This window comes from Babylonia areolata, chromosome 11 (genome assembly GCF_041734735.1).
Source record: "Babylonia areolata isolate BAREFJ2019XMU chromosome 11, ASM4173473v1, whole genome shotgun sequence".
Taxonomy (NCBI): Eukaryota; Metazoa; Mollusca; class Gastropoda; order Neogastropoda; family Buccinidae; genus Babylonia; species Babylonia areolata.
Window position 1 is genome coordinate 14918002 of NC_134886.1, and position 22251 is coordinate 14940252.

At 41.8% G+C, this 22251-nt stretch overlaps 1 protein-coding gene across 2 annotated transcripts in view; it reads right to left on the bottom strand.

Annotated features, from left to right (window-relative positions):
* Positions 1-22164, bottom strand: part of LOC143287562 (forkhead box protein J3-like) — a 41937-nt gene extending 19773 nt beyond the window's left edge. The window contains exons 1-8 of one of the 2 annotated variants that reach the window (XM_076595653.1): positions 21820-22164; positions 19306-19380; positions 18490-18570; positions 12416-12577; positions 11442-11541; positions 10663-10809; positions 8330-8464; positions 6270-6311 (exon numbers count right to left, since the gene is read on the bottom strand). In XM_076595653.1, the coding sequence (XP_076451768.1) occupies positions 6270-6311; positions 8330-8464; positions 10663-10809; positions 11442-11541; positions 12416-12577; positions 18490-18570; positions 19306-19380; positions 21820-22164 (1087 nt within the window). The remainder of the gene's footprint in view (positions 1-6269; positions 6312-8329; positions 8465-10662; positions 10810-11441; positions 11542-12415; positions 12578-18489; positions 18571-19305; positions 19381-21819) is intronic. The other variant, XM_076595654.1, reaches the window with a different exon arrangement.
* Between the last annotated feature and the right edge of the window lie 87 nt (positions 22165-22251).

Genomic DNA, 22251 nt, shown 5'->3' on the forward strand with positions numbered 1-22251 from the left:
ACGACTGAAAGAATTCTTCTACAATCCAACAGATTCCACAGATCCAAACAACACACCAAAGTTCTACAAACCCACTCACTGGAATCCACCCAAGGGACGAGATGGTGCACTGGAAGGCTTCTGCACCGTCCTGCAGAATAGGACTGATGGCTTTCACAGCAAGTGGAAGATAAGTGACAACCTCAGCCCTGACCAACGCTTTGCCCTCCGAGAACTGCAAAGTCTTGTCCGGGATAGGAAAATTTCCATATCCCCAGCGGACAAGGGAGGGGCTATAGTGATTCAGAATGTCGAAGAATACATAGGAGAGGCCTTGCGCCAACTTCAAAATACTGTCTACTACACACCAGTGGAGAAAAATCCAACTCCCACTACAGGCCAAAAAGTCCAATGACATCATCAACAAACTTCATCGCAAGGGGTACCTGGATGACAACATACAAGTGGGCCACAGTGGAGCCTTCAGAAGTCATAACACACCAGTTCTACCTGTTCCCCAAAATTCATAAGACTTTGACCAATCCACCAGGGCGACCTATTGTGTCAGGAATTGGTGGCCCCACTGAGAGACCATCAAAGCTGGTGGACCACTGGTTACAGAGTCATGTCCAGCACATCCCAAGCTACATCAAAGACAGCACTCATATGCTGCACACACTGCAGGAATGGAACCTCCACTTTGGCCCGTTCCCCCCTCACACCCGTCTGACCATAGACCTAGTGGCGCTTTACTCCAACATTCCCCACCAGGAGATCCTGTCAGCCATGCAGCACTACCTCTCCATGCCTCTGACAGCCGCCTCCACCCCTCTCCCTCCAACGGCAGCAGTCCTCGAGTTGGCTGACCACGTGTTGAAAAACAACATGTTCACTTTTGAAGGACAACTGTACCGCCAGTCTCTGGGAACAGCTATGGGGACGCCCATGGCCCCCTCGGCCGCAAATCTGTTCATGGGGAGACTCGAGGAGAGAATCCTCCAGGACAGCCCAGTCAAGTTTCCCTCACAGTACTGGAAAAGATTTATCGACGACATATTCCTCCTGTGGACAGACAGTGAAGAAAAACTTCAACAGTTCCTCCATTTCATCAACACAGTCCACCCCACCATCAAATTCACCGCCTCCACCTCGGACACCAGCCTCCCCTTCTTGGACATTCTCATCAAGCTCCAGGGGGGTTCCTGAGCACAGACTTCTTCTCCAAACCAACAGATGCCCATGCATATCTGCCCGCCACACCCTGCCACCTCAAACACGTTATCCGCAACATACCACAGGGAGAATTTCTACGCCTACAACGCCTGTGCTCTGACGATAACTGCTTCCGGGAGAGAGCCAGGACCATGGCGGCATGGTTCACAGGACGTGTGGGCATCATCCCCGACAAGTGAGGGAAGCAAAGGATAAGGCTAGACTGATCCCCAGACAGGAGACACTGTGCTACAAGACAAAGTACAATTTGGACAGAACTCCTTTTGTGGTCTCCCACCACCCCCTTAACCCACCCCTGCATCAGTGGCTGGCTGAACTGCAGGATTCAGTTCTCCACACTAGCACTCACATGCGCCAGGAATCTCCTACTGTTCCTGTGGTGATGGAGCGCAACTGTAGGAACCTCCGCTCCCTGCTGATGCCTACCAGACTGCCCACTCCTGACCAAGAAGCCCCAGGATGCTTTAAGTGCCACAAAAGGTGCGTCATTTGCAAAGATCACATGCAGGAAACAGACACATTCACTAGTGACACTACACACGAAACTTTCAAAATCAAACACGTAATGTGCGACAGCAGCAACATCATTTACCTACTGTTCTGTAACAAATGCAAGCAAGCACAATAAAGAGGAAAAACAAAGAACACTCTCAAGACAGGATTCTACATACACCGCAATCACATCAAACAGAACACAGGCACCCTAGTCACATGCCACTTCAACCAATCCAACCATACAATCACTAACACGAAACGCATCATCATAGAACATATTCAGGGAACTTCACACACAGTCAGACAAACCAGAGGAAAAATGTGGATGGACAGACTGAAAACAGTGGCACCTCACGGGCTGAACATTCCAGACAAACAGCCATCAAAGGGGGTTCCTGTGGTTGTGTTTCCTCACCATGGTAGGAAAGATTCTGCCGCCTGCCCCGGCCTTTGTGGGGTGGTGATGACAACAATAGAGGGATCTCTCTCTCTCTCAGTGTCTGCCTTCTCTCTGCCTGCCTGTCTGTCTCTCCCTCTTTCTCCCCCCCCCTCTCTCTCCCCCCCCCCCCCCCCCCCCCCAGTCTCTCTCTGTGTCTTTCCCTCTCTCTCTCTCCCTCTCTTTCTTTCTCATTGTCTGCCATCTCTCTTTCTGTCCGTCTGTCTCTCCCCCTCTCTCTTTCTTTCTCCCCCCCCCTCCCTCCCCCTCTCTCTCTGTCTGTCTCTGTCTGTCTTTCCCTCTCTCCTCATCTCTTAGTCTTTTCTCCCTCCCTAACCCCCCTCCCTCTCTGTCTCTCTTTCTTTCTCCCTCTCCTTCTATTATCTGCCTGTCTATTTTTCTTGACCCCTGTCTTGTCTTCTCTGACATAGCAGTAAACACCCTTGACGAAGACCAGTGGTCGAAACCAGTCGGGCATCAAACAACCTGTTTTGTTGTCTTCCTTTTTTTCTATTATTGTGTGTGTGTGTGTGTGTGTCAGTGTGTGTGTGTGTGTGTGTGTGTGTGTGTGTGTGTACATATATATATATATATATATATGGATGATAGACTCTGAGGGATATGGATATCTATTACTATTTGAAGACTTATTCAAATGACTTATACAACCATTCTCAGTTGTTATGCTTAGAATATTATACATGTATGTCACTTATGTCGTTTATTTTGTTTGATTTTTCCCGCTGTTATCATGTTTTTGTCCAATTCGTCTTTTCTCCTTTCCCAATGCATGTATTCATTCATTTATGTCAATTGTCTATGTGTTAGAAAAATGGAAAAAAAGTATAAAAAAAAAATATATATATATATATATATATATATATATATATATATATACACACATACATATATAGATATATATACATACATATATATAGATATATATCAATATAAATTAGATAAAAATGAAAAATGAAAAATCTCAACACAGAAATGTTTCCTAGTGATAAAAAGTACATGGAATAATCCTTGAAAAGACACCTTGCCTCAACATCCAACATCAAACAACACAAGGAATGAAGCATGCACGATTCTAAAACAAACTGGATCCTCATCAGACTGTAGTCAGAAAAGTACAACCTTACAATGCTTGTGACTCATGACGCACTGGACAAAAATCTACATTATAAATTTTGAAGTCATGTCTTGCGTTGAGGCATTGTGTGACATGTACACAACTCTTATTTCCCTTGAATCTTTTTTCTTTTCTTTTTCGATCTTTCAAGTACATGGAGAACTGCACTATGATTCCGTTTGATGTTTGTTGTTGAATCTAACTGTTGAAACTAAAAGGGTCAGAGTTTGTCTCAACTGTGAATCTATCTCTGTGTGAGCTGCCGTGCAGCACAAATCAAGTCATGCTGTCCAGAGCTGAGCTGACCACAAAGGAGCCATTTCAGGGCTGATCACCCATCAATTCTAATACAGTACTGACTTTAAGTTGTCCGCCCTTCTGGGAGCAGCAGTCACAGTTCGTGTTTAATGGTTTCTCTTTGTCTGAGCATCAGCAAAACAGTGGTGCTGATTTCCCTGCCACAATACTACACACAGAGAAAAGAAAGAATACAGTGCGGGGGGCTGCACCAAGTTAGTTCTTACAGTTAAAAAACAACAACAATGAAAACAGAGAAAAACATAGACATGCAGAATGGAACAGGTAAGATGAAACACTGACTGATAATGTGAACACTGGCTCAACAATCAATCCTTAACAACCTTGCACTGAATTAACTCTGGAAAAACAAAGAAACTGGTAACAGCGTGAACAGTCACACCTACAACAACAACAATACCAACAGAAATAAAAAGACAAAAACATGACAAATCTTTTTTTCATGCTGATGTAATCACACATGCTTGGTTTATCACTGAACAGCTGGACAAACAACATGTATTTTGTCAGAGACTGAAAGCCCAAAGCCTAGGAGCATTAGACAGTATGCAATGCACTGGCTTGAAGTCAAATGTCCTCAGTTTGTGAATGAAAAACTTACAAGACTTGATATGTCAAACATCCACACAGTTTTTTTCTTGGACTTCACCTCCATGCCTTCAATGACTGTGGCTTTTCTCCCCCTCCACCACACCTTGAATAGTTGCCTGGATGCTAGTCATCTGAATGAGATGATAAACCAAGGTCCCATGTATAGCATGCATTTCATGCACATAAAAGAACCTATGACAACAAAAGGGCTGTTCCTGGCAAAACTGTGCAAAATAAAATCCACTTCGATTGTTAAACATACACACTAGCAGGAAGAAAGGAGGTGGCACTGCCAGTGTTGTGCTGCCCTCTCCCCGGTGAGAGCAGCCCGGATTTCACAGACATCGATTGTGACAAAGAGTTAATCAATACAATACTTTTCTCTGGCATCACAAAATGTCTTGGTAAGCAGTGTCAGTACCTGGCAGCCAGTGCAGTATGAACAGAAGCCAAATGAAAGGAAGACGCACAGAGACACCGTGACCAGCACTACGTGACAGGCAATACAAAACCCAGCACTGCCGGCCCTCAACTTTTTTTTTTTTTTTTTTTTTTAACATTTATATATGGGAACTGGACTTAAACAAATAAAATGAGCATTTGAACAACAAGTTCAGTAATTTCTCCACTCTCAGGGGTACGCAGTGTCAAAACCTATGCTGGTGTTTCAAAGTGATTCTCCTACTGGTCAATAAAAAAAATCTAAAACATGCACGGAAACAAACACAGAAATTCTCTCTAAAAAATGTCCCCAGTTTAATATACGTCCACATATTTTCTTGTTTATTCCTCTTTACCTTTCATTTACCTATCAAACAAAAAGTTGCTGCTGTTTATCTGCTTCTTGACTTTGCAACATGAACAGAATTCTAGACAAGTGTGCTGGGAGATCAACAAGTGATGAAAAAGTTACAGTCATGATCATGACATTCAGGATGTTCACCTCACTGACAACAGACCATCCACAGGCTTGTGGCTACAGGTTGTGGCTGATTAAATAACCCAGAGGGACATGAGGCTGAAATCTTTATGGGTCTTTGAACAAAGGAAACAGTGTGTTGTTTTGATGGTGTTGGTGTTTCTTATGTCGCTGGTGATGGTGTTTCTTGCGTCGCTGACGCTGGGACTTCTTATGTTGCTGGTGTTTCTTACATTGCTGGTGCTTGTGACTCTTATGTCACTAGTGTTTATCATGTTGCTTACACTGGTGATGTTGGCGCTGTTTCTTATGTTGCTGACACTGGTAATGGTGGTGTGATTCAGTGAACCAACAGTTCCAGTGGAGTCTGCTTAATGTGAGTCTCAACAGATCCATGATCTGGTTTACACAAGCTGTTTTTAAATTTCTGACCAGCGTTTCTTTCATAAAATTTTGTGTTTATCATGAACCATTTAACTCAAACATTCACCTGAAACAAGTGTATTTTCAGGTCCCTGAAAAATAAAATGTTGTATCACCAAACTGTTTGGCTCTGAGATCAGTAAATTCAACTACAATTCCAGTTTTTTCTTTGGCATTTTTTACATAAAATACGACCTGCTTGGAATCTCAAACATGACTTTCTTGCAATGATCCTTAACAAACTTACAAAAACAGAAAGTGAAAATTCTCAAACTAAGCTCAAACTTCATCGATAAGTTGCTCAAACTTTATCAAAAGTCATATCCCTTCCCTAATTGTGTACACTTAGTTGAAGGTTAAAAAAACCCACCAAAAAAAACAGTTTGATGAATCTGGATTAGACGCTTGAGTACTGACCTGGCATTGGTGCAAAAATAGGCAACTGGCGCCAAAACAGTGCTCTTACACAGAGTGGAAAGAGTTAACACCAATACATTTCTTTTGTCCCCTAAAGTGTGTGTTAAGAAGACTCCACTGTACGTGTCTGGGTGGTGGGTTGAACACTGGGCTTACTGGCAAGTTAGTTCTTTTGGTTTACACAGAGAATACAGAAAAGGGAACACCAAACATCCACAAGAACGAAAAACATGACAGTCTACAACACCACCATGTTGCTAGGCAAAGCAGGACACAGACAGGGAAGAACAAACAACAAGATGTGAAGATGCGCCCTGACTGACCTTGTGACGGGTCCCCACTGTTTTTGCTGGCTTCAAAATACCCTACAACCACAAGCACACACACAGGCCACCATGGATCACACATTGTATTCTAAAAAAAAAAAATAAATAAAACCCAACTTTTTCACTTTGAAAACAATTAGAAGAGATACATCATGTAAGAGCCTTGCTAAACTGATTCAATGCATTCTTCTCCTCACCTTTTCACAGACACTCACACTCATCCTACTGACCATTACTGAGCAGCAAAGGCCTGTGTGCCAACACAGATCTCGGTCCACCCATTCAATACCTTGTTTTTTCCTCCCTGGCATGGGAAATATTCAGTGATACTGCCAGATGAAATATTCAATGACAAACGTACTGTTAGTCAGTCAGCTTGCTGTTAGCTCAGCCACTGCATGAAATGGGTTAATAACATAACCAGGGTGATTAACTCTGAACAAAACCAAACGCAACACACAGTGGCATTCAATTCCAGTGAGAAGTGCGAGGTACATCTTGTTACACCTGTGTTCCAGGGCAGACAATTCCGCTGACAATGCAATTAACGTTATTGGTCAAACAATGCTGCAATACAAGTACTGTGGAATGTGCATTGCTTTGTGCAGGAAGGACACACTGTTCCACTGTGTGCATTTGCACTGTGCTACACTGACTGCATTGTTCAGTACTGTAAGGTAAAATATCAAATCATACTGGACTGTAACATACTGTTCTGCAATATAATGTAGTATGCTGAACTGTGCTATACTATACAACAATGTGCTATACTGTTCAATTGTACTGTACTATATTGTACTGTATTGTTCTCTGGCACAGTACTATACAGTATTATATTGCACTGTACTAATACTGCACCACTCTTTACTGTACACAACTGTACTGCACTGTGTTACCTGTCAGTCATACAGCCTATGTCATGCAATGTTATACTACAGAAGCTAATCTTTGATACAAAGTAATAATATTCCACCCAACTGATAGAGTGTTATACTAGAGGGTCTTTCATTTGTACTTAGCATGAGTAACTATTTGTGTCAAGATTTCAGCCTCATTTGGTTATAAAGTAGAAAAAATATGTTGGACAAATGCACTTCTGTGCACTCACAGAAGGAACTATGAAGAATGTCAAAATCCTCAGCAAACCCATCTCACAGAAGAAACCCCCACTCTAACCATTTTCATTACACATTCAGTCTTCTTAAGAAGCTGTGGGTTTTTCAAACATCAAGTATGTGTCACCTCAACATCCTTTTTTTTCCTTTAGTACACTTGAGTGACAAAGGTACGGGCAAATTTAAATCCATCTTATCATGTTGATTCCCAAGCCACTATATCAAACAGTTTTGTATAAAAAACATATTTCCCCACATCACCACCATGGATGGAATAATGAAAAAAGATTGCATTCCACAAGCTATCTTATTTTCTTCAACAGCTGCGGACTTTTACATTTATCAGAGTAGTTTTTACCCTGCCATTTGGGCAGCCATACTCTGTTTTCAGGGGTACTCCACCAGTGGTAATCCACAAAACTGCTCTCATCACAAAGCAGGATGGGGCAGTACTTTGCATCCCATTGGGAAGCTGTTCAAGACAATCTTTCTAAGGAAGAAAATGACTGATAGTAACACGACCTGATGGGTGAAGGAGTGAAGGGACAGGTGAAGGAAGAGCTGACTGACCGACAGACAAATAAACACAAAGTGTTAACAAGGATGATCACAGACTGACACAAGAGTTATCATCAGACAAACACATCACAAGACAAATTCCTGAAAGGAAAGCTGAATATCACTTCCAGTTGCATGCATGCATGCAATTAACATACTAAATCTTTTCACATGTACTCTAAAAGTTTGTTTTTTTTCCTCTATAAGAATCTCTCAGCCGAATAGTTGGTAGTGCCATTGTAACTGACTGTGAACCCTTGTCATATGTCCTGCATGTTACCTATTAGTTACATGAAATATCAACATCTTCATGTTCCCCCACAGGGTTCCCTGAACTAATGTCTTGTACTGTCTGGCAGTGCAGCGTGTTGTGTGGCTGAGTACCTTGGAACTGGGACATGTCGATGTGCTGCCAGTCGTAGTGACCGGAGCTGGCCAGCTTCATGCTTTCCTTCAGAGTGTCCAGGTTCTGCAGCAGCCCTGAGGACATGTTCAGCAACGGGGGCACCTCTCCCAGGTCTGCAACACACGGAGCACCCTCTCCTCAAACCGCAGTTCTGATACCACCCTGTGCAGTCGGCTGGACTTCAAACAGCAATGTCATATGTCTAATCGAATCCCTGCACAGAGTTCTTTCCAAGTCCAGCATTAAAACCCTTCATCTGTTCCAAACAGCTCTTCCATACCCTCCCTTTTACTGTCCATAGCTTTTCATCTACATGTATAAATCTGTACAAGTTGTGTCCTTCATCCCTTTCTGTCAGACTCAGAGTCATGCATGCATGTCAAAGTTCAATGTGAAAGCCCTAACATTTAACATTTCTCATTATCATTATCATCAGTATCATTATCACTATTATCAGGGCTTCTGCATAACAATATGTGTCCCTGATATTCTGAAAACAGAAAGCATGCACTTCACATTTTTTATCAAGCGGGTCCCTAGGACGATCTAAAAATGTGTTCCATACTTATGAAAACAGTGAAAGTGGTGTATCAGAGCATTAGTCTGTTGCCTGGATCATCAACTTTGAAGAACTGTTTCTGGTATTAACCTATCGAAGCACCCCCTTCCCTCCCCTCCCCATAGTTCCTTTCTTGCTCATTGTTTCATCGCTGTTTCCATGAAAATGTAACCAACATGTTTGTGAGTGTGACGCATGTGTACACTTCTTGGCTCAGAAAATCAAAGAATATGTCTAAAGGTATATTTGTCTTTGATTACGTACCATACTTTAAGGCCTACAAGGCCCTGCAGTGCATAAGGTACACCCCCTGAATTTAAAGAAAAAAGTTATTTTGAACTTGTATATACTATAAGGCACACAAATCCGATAAGCCATAAACTGAAAGTCCTCCATTGTGGCTCTGCTAACAGCAGATGTTGTTTCTGAATAGTGACAATCATCTTCAGAAAACTGGATCAGAATCTGACTTGTTTTCATCTGCTTGTTAACTTGGCTCTGTTACCTATTTGTTTTTTTTTCTGTTATCTACTGCTTTTTTTGCTTTTTTTAAAACAATTTTTAAAACAATTTTACAGACTTCAGTCAAATGTACACTGTTGTAAAGCTCCAGTTCATATACTTGTACAATCAGAATCCAGTCTGCTACCTGTGCTTTAAGTCCTGTCCGCCATTTAAATTTTGCTTTCTTCTTTCATTATTATCTACTTTAGCACCATCAATGTATCCCCAACTCAGTTACAGCTCCTTTTCATGTGTACAATGCAATTTGGTTTCAGTTTAACTCACTCAGTACGGCCAGTCCTCTCTTCTCCTCTACACAGACCCCTCGGATGTCCAGTGGGTGTCTGAATGACCCAACCTTTAGCTTCCGTCGTCAGAATTGTGGTATTCTTTGTCAACATTCACGTCTTCAGTATAAGAGCCTTCCGCTTGCAATATTTTGATGATGGTAATTGGGGTGAAACGCTGTTAACGTCGATTCTTTCGCCGTTCGTATGGAGAGAGTTAATACAATGGTGAACATGAACCATGTCAAATCAAACGCTGGTAAGACTGAAGTATTGCTGTTCTGCCTGATTGTTTACTGTGATCTTTGATGTTGTCATATATTGAGTCTGTTGTGACAAGTGGCACCAAGTGTTGATCAAAATATAGTTTCTGGATATAGATATGGTGCATACAGCCTTTAAGACGCAAGAGTCATTTTGAGTATAAAAAAGTTGCGCCTTACATGCCAAAAATTATGGTATAGCAATGCAGATTTTCATTTTAATATGCAGCATTAGTGTGACCAGTCTCAGACTCTAGAAATATGGTATGTGTTGATACCCCCAGGATTTTTAACTTTTCAAAAACCCCTTTTATCAACAATGAACTGGGACTCTGTGTGTGGGACATAAAAAGTATTACCATTGAAACATACTTATCATGCACTCCTCCAGAAAGGTTCAAACCCACACTCACTCTTTGACACATACACACACGTATGTACACACACACACACACACACAAACACATACCTGTACCCACACACTCTCTATCTAACACACACACACACACATGAACATACACATGTGCGGGTTTATAAATGGATCTGTTTCTTAACCACCCTTACCTCTCCCCGCACCCCCTCCCTTTTCCCATCTCCACCCCTCCCACACAACCCTCTCCTCCTTTTTCTTTCTTCATCTGTCCAATATCACTCAGAGTAGAAAGGCATAAAACTGGAGACTACCACAACATACACACCTGTAAGATCAGAAGCTTCTGTTTTCACGATAGGCATGGTGTCAGCCCCGGACACCCTAACGGCCACTTTGGATTGGTCACCAACCTCTGCACTGCAGTCGGCACTCGTGAGAGGAATGTTGCCGTTCAGCAAGGAATTCAGGTTGCCTGTCAACATAAGGGACACAAATGTCACCGCCCTGAAAACACATCACTGCCAACAGCTAAGACAATGGGCAAGGCAAGAAGTTCATTATTTTGTGTACCCACTGGGTGAATGAAACATTACACACATGCGTCTTTTACATACATAATACAAACAGATTGATGTCAAAAATACACAAAAAGCCCACTCAAACAAACAAGTAAATACACGCTAACAAGTTACCAGTATGTTTCTTTGGCAACAGACAAAAATCTTTTCCCTAGAACGGACAAAAATTCTTTTCCCTAGAAACAGACAAAAAAAAGTTTCACAAGCAACAGACAAAATTCTATCAAATCTGGCTGTCTTCAATCCTACAGACCACCAACTCAAGGTACCGTCCAGTATTTGCGTTCTGCGTGAGTCTGTTTCCCAAATCAAAATATAACAGCATAAAAACTTTTTCTTGAAAAAATATAAACACAAAAAATTCATTTAAGCCTACATGTTCCAGCAGGGTGCGTGTGTGTGTGTGTGTGTGTGTGTGTGTGTGTGTGTGTGTGTGTGTGTGTGTGTGTGTGTGTGTGTGTGTGTGTGTGTGTGTGTGTGTGAAAGAGAGAGAAGGGCAGTGACCTAGACAAGCAGCAGTCCTTACCTGAAGAGTGTTCAAAGACAGACTTGTAGATGTTGAGGAAGGAATTATTGAGATCATCCGTTGCTGGAGTGCCATCCACAAACCGATGAGATGTGTCTGCCTGAAAATAAAATAACATCAATTAATAGATATATAAAAACACCATACAAATCTAAATAAATATACACCTATCAATCTAAACAAATAAACACACCCCACCAATCAAAAGAAAATAAACAAATATGCCCTTTCAATCTCATTAGTCAATCAAGGAAATACACTGGGTCTAATACTGTTCAACATCTTTAACACTACTGCAATTCTGAATGTGTCCTGTAGGAACTTGCCCCAAATCAATAAAAATTCAACAGAATTTATCATCATTTCTTCTTCTGCCTTCAAAGACTGCAGTTCTCATACTGATTTATTTAGCGCTATCCATGAATTGGCTTTCACTTGTACCACTGTTCCCACCCCAACATTTCAGCAACCATGCTTCTTTTTCAGAAGAGGGTAGGTGCATGCTGGGTGTGTTCATATTTCCAAACATACCAAATGTTGACATGAACCATGCACACACAGGTAATGTGCACATAATAAGATGTACATACACAGCACAAACTCTCTCTCTCTCTGTATCTTAGTGCAGGTACAAGAACCCATGGCAACAAAAGGGTTGTCCCTGGCAAAATTATGTAGAAAAATCCATTTTGATAGTAAAACAAATACATCTGCAGACAGAAAAAAAGAAAAAAACCAAAACAAATAAGAGCAGTGCTGCACTGCGGCAGTATGCTCTCCCCAGGCAGAGCAGCCTAAATTTCACACAGAGAAATCAGTTGTGACAAAAAAAAAGTAATATAATATGCAATATTTGTGTGCATGCATGGGATTTTAACCCAGAATCCTAAGATCGAAAGTCCGATGCTTTAAGCACTTGGCTGTTGCTCTTGTCACCTCCTCCATCTACACAAGATACAGTATTCATTGCTCACTGGATGCACAGTGGGTGTGGACGTTGTCTGGACATTGATGGCGGCAAGCGTTGGTGGTTGTACAACTGACGACATGGATGAAGATGAAGATGGTGAAATGGATGGTACTGGCGATGACGACATCATCCCTGTTCCACCGGTGTCTGGGTTGTAAGGTGAGGACTGGCAAAAAATAAGGAAAAGCTCACATACAAAACATGGTTGTCTGGAACTGTAACATTAAGGCAGCAAGTAAATAACTGTCTTTACCTAGGTTTTGTTTTTGTTATACACACACACACACATATATATACGCAAAAGTACATAACAGTGACATATAAAAATGAACGCACACACACACACAACAACATCAACAACAACAACAAACCTATAGATATACACATTAATTAAAATCTAAATCTAAACTTTAGTGTACAGACATTAAATTATTTACCAACATGTAATCTTTTTTTAAAAGCATGCCCTCAAAAACAGACTCAAACACATGCAAACACACACAAACACACACACACACACACACTTTACTCACTCGTTAGGTCTTCTGATGTACATGTATTAACACACACACACTCACACAAAAACGCACACAAACACATTTGCACACGCACACACATTTCCTTACTTATTTCTAAGCTCTCATACACTTGTCAGGGTCTATATCTACATGGACAACAATAGGACAAATGTCCTGAACCACACAAACATAACTGGACAATTGTCCATTCCACAACAACATGAATGGGAGATTTGAAACCAATAGGTCAGCACATTTTTTCCACATTAAGTCTAAAGTTATTAATCAGCTACGATAAAAATGAACAAGGTATCAATGTTGAGATGTTAGAATCAAATTAAAAGACACATGTACTTTGAAGAAACTTCACTGGATGTAGATACTTAAAACAATAATGAAATATGAAGTCGAAAATAAAGAATGAAAATATGAAGTCTTGAAAATGACATATTCTTCTCTCTCTCTCTCTCTCTCTCTCTCTCTCTCTCTCTCTCTCTCTCTCTCTGCCATTCTGTCAAAAACTGATTTGGATAAAAGCAGATATTTTTTTTACTGTTTCTTTTTCATTTCCATCATTTCCATTGACAAGCATTTTTTTCCCATTTTCAGTCTTTCAAAAACAGTTTTCAAAAATTCCAACAATGAACTGAAAGGCTTTGTTAACTGTTTCCCAGCACTGATGTTCATAGTCACTGTCATTGCTATTTCTCGCTCCAAACTGTTGCACCTGAATGTTCACTGTGTTGAATCATCCAGGTAATCATTGTTCTAGAAAATCTGGGAGGATTGAGAAACCGTTGGACACACTGCCAAATAGAAATCGTTGGACACACTGCCAAATAGGAACCGTTGGACACATTGCCAAATAGAAACCGTTGGACACACTGCCAAATAGAACCTCTACACAAAGTCCAAAACTCTGCAGCTCATCTGATCTTGACAGCTTCTCGCGGAAAATCATGTGCTCCTCTTCTGTAAGTTACACTGACTTCCAGTATCTGAAAGAACAAAGTTCAAAATAGCTTGTATATGTTTCAATTCAATGAATGGTTGTAACCTTGTAAAGATTTACAGTCCAGCCCTGCCTGGCCTGCATTCTTCATCTGACACTCACATGTTTGAAATCCCACATTACAGACGCAAGTCCCATGGTTTCTGAACATTTACACAATATCATGATATGGCCCTTCATTTTGGAAATCTCTACCATACAACATCAGATACTGCTCCACTATAAAATCTTTCAAGTCTAATCTTAAAACATACTTGTTCAAACAACACTTTAAACTATAGATCATTCTCCCACTCAAACCATCTTTGTGAGTGTGCACTGATGTGTTTGTGTGAGGGGTGGTGTGCTGGGGATGAGGTGGGAGATGTGTGAACTGTGACTGGTGTTACACTTTTTTCAATAATATTTTTTAGCAGATTTGTATCCTAACATTTTATTATGGGGGTGAGGTGAAAGAGATATGTGAGTCATGAGTGATGTCACACTGTTTTTAAAACAGTACTTTTTATCAAGTTTTATATAAACGTTTTTTATTAGATTCCTGTGCCTTTTTAGTTATTACAATAGGTGTATTGTTGTATGCACTTAGAGGCATGGGGTAAGTGCTATACAAATCTATGTTATGCCTATCATCAAATCTTCTTGAGTAGAAAAGAAGAAGCAGACTTTCAATTCCATGGCCAGCGAATGCAAAGAACACATATCCTGTTTAATCAAACATTAAAACATCCGCTGAAACAGACTTGAGATTGCATGCACAATGATGCTGGCCTTGTTACAACTGAACTGGCAATTTGGGAGGGATCAAATTATCACCATAGTTTGTCACACACGATGTTCAAGCTAAAAAAAATAAACATACCGGTGTAATGGACAGTTACCTCGCTGATGAAAAAGTAATGGAACAACTGTCCCCCTCAGGAATGAAATGAACGGACATTCTTAACCCTTCATTGGTCTAAGTCTGATGCCAAGTGCCAATGTACACCCATGGAAAGTATATGATATAATATATATATGTATATATATATATATATATATATATATATATATATATATATGCACACACACTGCCACTGCTGCCAGAAGCTCATCCTTCTGTACCTGGCCCAGATACTCCTTGCTCAGTCGTATGCACCGGAACCCAATCCTGGCCCTAGTGCTGACGCATCAGGCCATCCTAGCCTTGACTGGCTCTGCAGCGTATGTGATGCCACGGTAACATGGGAAGACAGAGGTGTTGCTTGTGAGGCATGTGGACTGTGGTACCACGCACACTGTGAAGATATCCACTCAGAGACATACGCAAACCTGACACCTAATGCACAGTGGTTCTGCAATTTCTGCGGACACCAGAACAACCTGCTTGTGTCCGATCTCCACTCCAATGCACAAAGCCTAGACTGGTCTTTTTCCACCCTACCAGATCCTTCTAGAACAGGCTCATGCAGTAGCCCAGCAGAAGTAGATTTCAGACCTCAACATGCCTCTACTCCTACAAAAGCTACACAGCAGGACAAAAGATTAAACAAACCCCTAAGGATCCTGAACATAAATTTCCAATCAGTTACTGGCAGAAAAGCTGAGTTTGGATGTCTCTTAGATAGTACCAAACCAGACATAGTAATCGGCACAGAAACACACCTGTCTGAGGAAATCAAGATCTCTGAATTCTTGCCAACTCGACATGGGTATAAAGATTACTGGAACGACAGGAATAGGGACGGAGGAGGGGTTATGATCCTGATCAAAGACTGCTACAACAGTACCCACGAGAAAGAACTGGAGACCAACTGTGAAGTAGTTTGGGCAAAACTGAAACTGAAAGGTCGACGCTCCCTGTATGTCTGCGCATACTACAGACCTGATGTCTCCTACAAGGCCAGTCTCCAGGAATTTGAAACCTCAGTTCAGAGAGCTGCTGGCATGTCAAATGCGATGCTATTGATAGGAGGGGACCTGAATTTCCCGGGGTGGGACTGGAAAACGATGACTTTGAAGCCGCAAACCAAATATAATGAGCTGCACAGACAACTCGTTCAAATCATTGACGACAACGGTCTGGAACAGATGGTGACAGTCCCTACAAGAGGTGAAAACACATTGGACATTATTATGACCAACACCCCACAACTCATCACACAAGTCGAAACCATGCCACCCTTGTCTGATCATGATGTAGCTTATGCAGAGCTGAACATTGCCCCCCCGCGGAAGAAACCAGTAAAGCGAACCATCACCCTCTACAAAAAGGCAGACTGGGACAACATGAAGCAAGCTGTGGAGAAAATAAGGGAAGAAGTGGATGGAATGAAGGACACTGCGAGCACTGAGAGCCTGTGGACTCACTTCAAGACAGCGCTACTCAAAGCAGCCCAGACCCACATACCATCCAAGAAATCCCGACCCAACTACAGCCAGCCATGGATTACTCCCAAGCTGAACCGTCTGATAAACCGCCGCAACCGAGCCTACAAGAAGTGGAAGAATGGAGGCGATGAAGACCTCAAAGCTGAGGCTAGAGCCAGAAGACGGGAAGCCCAAAGACGCCTGCGCCGAGCTTATTGGGACCACATCAACACCACCCTGTCAGAGGAACCCACTGACCATACATACACTGACTGCGAAATCGAGTGGGCCTGACAACATCAGTGCTAGGCTTCTGAAAGAGCTGTCCTCGGAAATCGCCCCTATCCTCACCACCATCTACAGATCCTCTCTAGACTCCGGATGCGTGCCCACAGATTGGAAGACTGCTCTGGTGACACCTATCTTTAAAAAAGGTGAACATTATGACCCTGCAAACTACTGCCCAGTCTCATTGACCTGCATAGCCTGCAAAGTGTTTGAACACATCATAGTACCCGCCACCATGACACACCTGGAACAGAATAAAATCCTGTGTCCCCAGCAACATGGCTTCAGACAGCAGAGGTCCTGTGAAACACAGCTCATCGAGCTAGTGGAAGAACTCACCTCAGACATGGCTTCTGGACAGCAAACAGATGTACTCGTGCTAGACTTTGCCAAAGCGTTTGACAAAGTCAACCACTCACTACTGCTGCACAAACTCCACAACTATGGCATACAAGGCAGGATCAACCAATGGATCTCCAGCTTCCTAGCCAATAGACGCCAAGCAGTTGTAGTTGAGGGGGCTCAGTCAGATTTCATCAACGTCAAGTCAGGAGTTCCACAGGGGTCAGTACTTGGACCATGTCTCTTCCTGGTCTTCATCAACGATCTTCCCAAAGAACTGACCTCAAAAACAAGGATGTTTGCCGATGACACCACCATCTACTGCACAATAGCATCCATAGAGGGCCACGGCCACCTACACGATGATCTAGAACGCCTCCAGGTCTGGGAACAGAAATGGGAAATGGCCTTCAACCCAGGCAAATGTGCTACACTGAGAGTTACTCGCTGCAAATTTCTATCAGCGACAAATACAAGATGCACGGACACACGCTGGCAACAGTACAATCAGCGTCATACCTGGGGGTCACCCTGAGAACAGATCTAGAGAGGGCGGATCACATTGAAAACATCACAAAGAAAGCAAGCAAAGCCCTCGGATTCCTGAGACGAAATCTGAAAGTTGCTTCCTGAGAGAAAAAGCGTACCTAACCTTTGTTAGACCCTTGCTTGAATCGTGCATGCGTAACAGATATGCCTCAAAAGCTCAAGTGGCCATCTCTACAGAAGCGACAGCAGGCATCTAGAGTCACAATGCTCTACAAGATAGTCAATGACCAGGTGCAAATTAACAAAAGCGTCTTGGTTAAACCAGCAGTGAGAGACAGGAGGTCACACGACCAGCAGTTCAAAAGGCTTGCAGGTCAAAAGCAGCAATATAGACTCTTTTCGTTCCTTCCACGAGCCATCCACGAGTGGGATGAACTTCCAGCCCACATAGTAGAGGCAGACTCCTCCACCAGCTTCAAGAACAGGGTATCCTCCCACCTCAACTGTGCCACTCTGGACAGCCTCGCAGCCGCGAGACTTCAGGAGTAGGCCCAAAACATGCTCACCAACCGTATCGTAATTGTATGAATGTGAGAGTGCCTGGTTAGGTAGGTATTGGGTAGGAGGGTGCTGGTAGGAGGGTGCTGCGGCGGGGGGTGCCAGGAACCGTCATTAGGATGCCTGCCTGCCACTTCTCACCCCCTCTGATCCAGTTAGCGGGCAGGAGGGAGTGTGTGAATGTGATTTGGAGGAAATGTGTTGGGTTTTTTTTTGTTTGTTTGTTGTTGTTTTCTTGTTTTCCCAGTTAGCAATCAGTGAAATAGATTTGGAGCAATTTTTTTTTTTTTTTTTTTTCGGCAGCCGGCTTGCGGAAACCCCCAAATCTGTGGCTAAATAATCAGAGAATTGATTGTGGCCAAACAAGAGAAGAAGAACACACACACACACACACACACACACACACATACACATACACACACACTGGAAACACACACACATGAACACACACACACACACACACACATACATGTGTACAAACACATATATGCATACATGCAGAGATACACACAAATAGCTTACTCTTTCATTAGGTCTTCTTGGTCGCTTACGGACAGGCAGAGGGTCTTCAGGCGGGTTGCTGTCAATCATCCAGTAAGAACCCTGCCACAGACAGCAGAACCAACATGCCGAACTACAGCATCACATCAACCTCACACACACACACACACACACACACACACACACACACACAAACAAGCCATACAGAGCATCATCCCCCATCCCACCACACACACACACACACATACACACACAGCATGCTGAGGAACAATACCCCCCCACACACTCACACACACAAAGCATGCTGAGGACCAATACCCTCCACACACACACACACACACACACACATATATATATATATATATATATATATACACACAAGTATACAAAGCCCACTCATCAACACTGAGTGTTAGTGTATTCTTCTTCTTCTTCTTCTTTTTTAATGAAAATAAAAATGACAAAAACTTTTTTTTTTCCGGGGGGTGGGGGGGGGGGGTTGGAGGAGGGGGGAGGGGGGGGGTAGATTGCTACGCTCAGTGGGTACACATGTGTGGGTCTCTTTGTCACTCTGTGTGTGTGTGTACTTGTTTGTGTGTGTGTTACATGTCTGTGAATGACTCAGTGAGTGTCTGTGTCTGTGTGTGGGGGTTTCTTGTTGTTCGTGAGTGTGTACATGTATATATAATATATAAACTATAGTGTAAAAGGGATGTCCAACTCATGAAACATTTCAGATTATAACATTATCAGTTACATTAACAGTTTAGTTCTGAATCTGTAAAAAAAAAAAAAAAATTAAAAAAAAAAAAAAAGAATCTGCAGTTTTCTTCTCACCTTGCCTGGGTCATCTTTTGAACGAGGAACTTTCATAAAGCATTTACTCAGAGACAGGTTGTGTCGAATCGAATTCTGCAAGAATCATGATAGCATGAAATATTAGCCACAACATATGAATGTTTCATTCTTTCTCTCCTAAATACACTCTTTCCCAAACCATGCACACAGGCTCACATGTTCATGAACTAACACACGCCATATATGTACACACACACACACACACACACACACACACACACACACACACACACACACCTTTTGACACAGTACACTAAAAATAGTTCATAAACAAATATACAACCAACTGAACTGATACAAATAGATGCATTATATATACCTTCGGTTGCACAGAACTACTTTATTAGTTTACATGTTTAGGGCTAATAACATTGCAAAACTTAAATCACAACTTTCACAAATTTCAGCCCCCTTCCCACTCTTTTTTGTTTTATAAAACTTATATAATATCAATGTGTTTCGTGTTATCGAAGAAAAATAAACATATCAGTGTAAAATTAATAAGGGAAAAATCAAAATCACACACACACACACACATGAGACTGTGAGAGTGAGATTTTTTATCTCAACAACAGTATGAATAGAATACAAATCCTAACTCCATGAATTTGAATAGTACTTACCAAACCCCAAAATAATGAAGTCATATTATTCTATTTCATATTCTAGTTTAATTAATCTATGCCCCTGTCAAAGGTAAACAGAGCTAGATGATAAAAAAAATAATTAAAAAAAAAAAACAAGAGAGGCAAAGCCTTCAAGACTAACTTGTGATAAACATTTTAAAAATTAAATAAATTTAATCATTGAAATGTGTTCTGTATTTATCATAAAGCTTCGGGTTAACAAAAAAAGAAAAAAAAAAAGGCCTGAGCACAGATTCGAGCCTGGCATGTTCGGGTGGGAAGAAACTGTCTTACTCACTGCACTATTGCGGATCCATGAATGCGGATAACGCTGTTAAAATCATATGATTTTGGTGAAATTTGGGCATTTGAATATTCTTTAAAGGCAACTAAGAATTTTTTTTTTAAGTCCGTGGTAAAGGAGACGTGGCTATCCCTGTAATCACACTGCAACATATAGCTGTTTTTCTCTGGATCTAGACAGATGTACAAGTTTAGTTATACCTGCCCAGAAAGTACACCACCAGCGATTCAATTTCTCTTTTATGTTCATTCTAGTTAACTGAGTATCCACTTTGAAAGATTCATATGTTGTAAACATGTCGATGATGTAGTCTGTGTCTCTGGATGTGTTCTGTCCATTTCCATTTAATTCAGAACAAGAAAATCAAGGTCACACCATCCACTCATTACACATCACCAATGCCACTGCAACTGGGATTCAGTGATACGGTGTTTTTGGAATCCCAGAAATGGCCTTATTGGTATGACTGTCAAGATTTTTTTCCTATAATTTTTAAGCCAAATTTGGTATTGACAGACAAAGTATTTCCAGAGAAAATGGCATTGTTAAAATTTACCACGGACACACACACACACACACACACACACACACATGCAACCGAACACCAGGTTATAACATAAACTCACTTATTTACACAAGTGAGTCAAAAATGAATCACATGAAAGCTCCAATGATTTTTTAAGCATTTAGATTATTTCATATCTGATTTTGTATTAAGCAGGCAAATCAGATCATGCTGTTTATAGCCCAGCCAACCACAACAGGGCCATTTCAAGGCTGACTACACCTGTCAATTCTTAAAACTAGTCAAGGAGAAATCAAAATAATATCAAAAGGTTGATTAAAATAATGCTGTTAGAATCAAAAGATGAAGTACACTTCATCCATGTCTTGTTTGGTCCATGCATTACTGCGATTTGTTTTGTTTTTTCAGAAAAAAAACCTAAAATGTAATGAAATTAAGTCAATCCAAAAACATTTGGTGGCTGCACATACAAATACTTGCATGTAAAGAAACATACATACATCGATATACAATTCTGTGTGTGTGTGCTGTGTGTGTGTTTGTGTGTGCGTACACTTGCTCTGGTTTTCTTGGTATTATATTGTTAGCCAACAAACAACTCGTTTCACTAAACTTCACTTGTTCCACTTTATATCGCACAGAGAGAGAGAGAGAGAGAGAGAGAGAGAGAGAGAGAGAGAGAGAAATAGTCAGAATATATGAAAATTGGAAGCACAAATAAGAATTAGGGGGTAAAAAATCCATATGGTCAAGCTGACATGTACAGCATATGATAGCTGTGGTCTTTTAGGTATCAAGTTCTTTTTTCTTTGTCCACAAATTCAAGTCGTTATTTTCGCAAGCTGAAAACAGACAGAAAGACGCGTCCCGCGTTAACATAGGTCAGATCGATGCCTGAGATACTCATTACGATCAATAATTCAGTTTGACGGAATGCAATCAGAGCAATCTCTCAGTAGACAGTGCACAGACCTTGCTATCACAGACGTGTACGCACTCACTCAATACGCGCACTCCATACACACTGTCCATCTCACCTTCCACCCGTTGCCAGCTTCCTTGTAGTAAGGGAAATTATCACAAATCCACTGGTATATCTCAGAAAGCGTCATTTTCTTTTGGGGCGAACTGTTGATGGCAAATGTGATGAGGTTAGCGTAACTGTACGGGGGTTTTCCGTCTTTGGCCGGACCTTGGCTCGTGTCCCAAGTGGCCGTGGGGTCGTGCGGCGAGTTGGGCGCTTTCCGCAATGCCAATTGTCCGTTCTGTCCTTTGGCTAGTGCATCTCCCGATCCTGTCACGTTCCCTCCTGTCATCGCCCCGCCAACTTTGAGGCGATGCAGCCAGTCCATAGCTGTCAGGCTGCTCCCGAGGTCCGCCATTTTGATAATTGCAGGTCTTGCGACAGAAATTTGCACGTCCGTGTTTTATTTCCGGCTTAAACTGACTGGAAAACTATTCCGATAAAA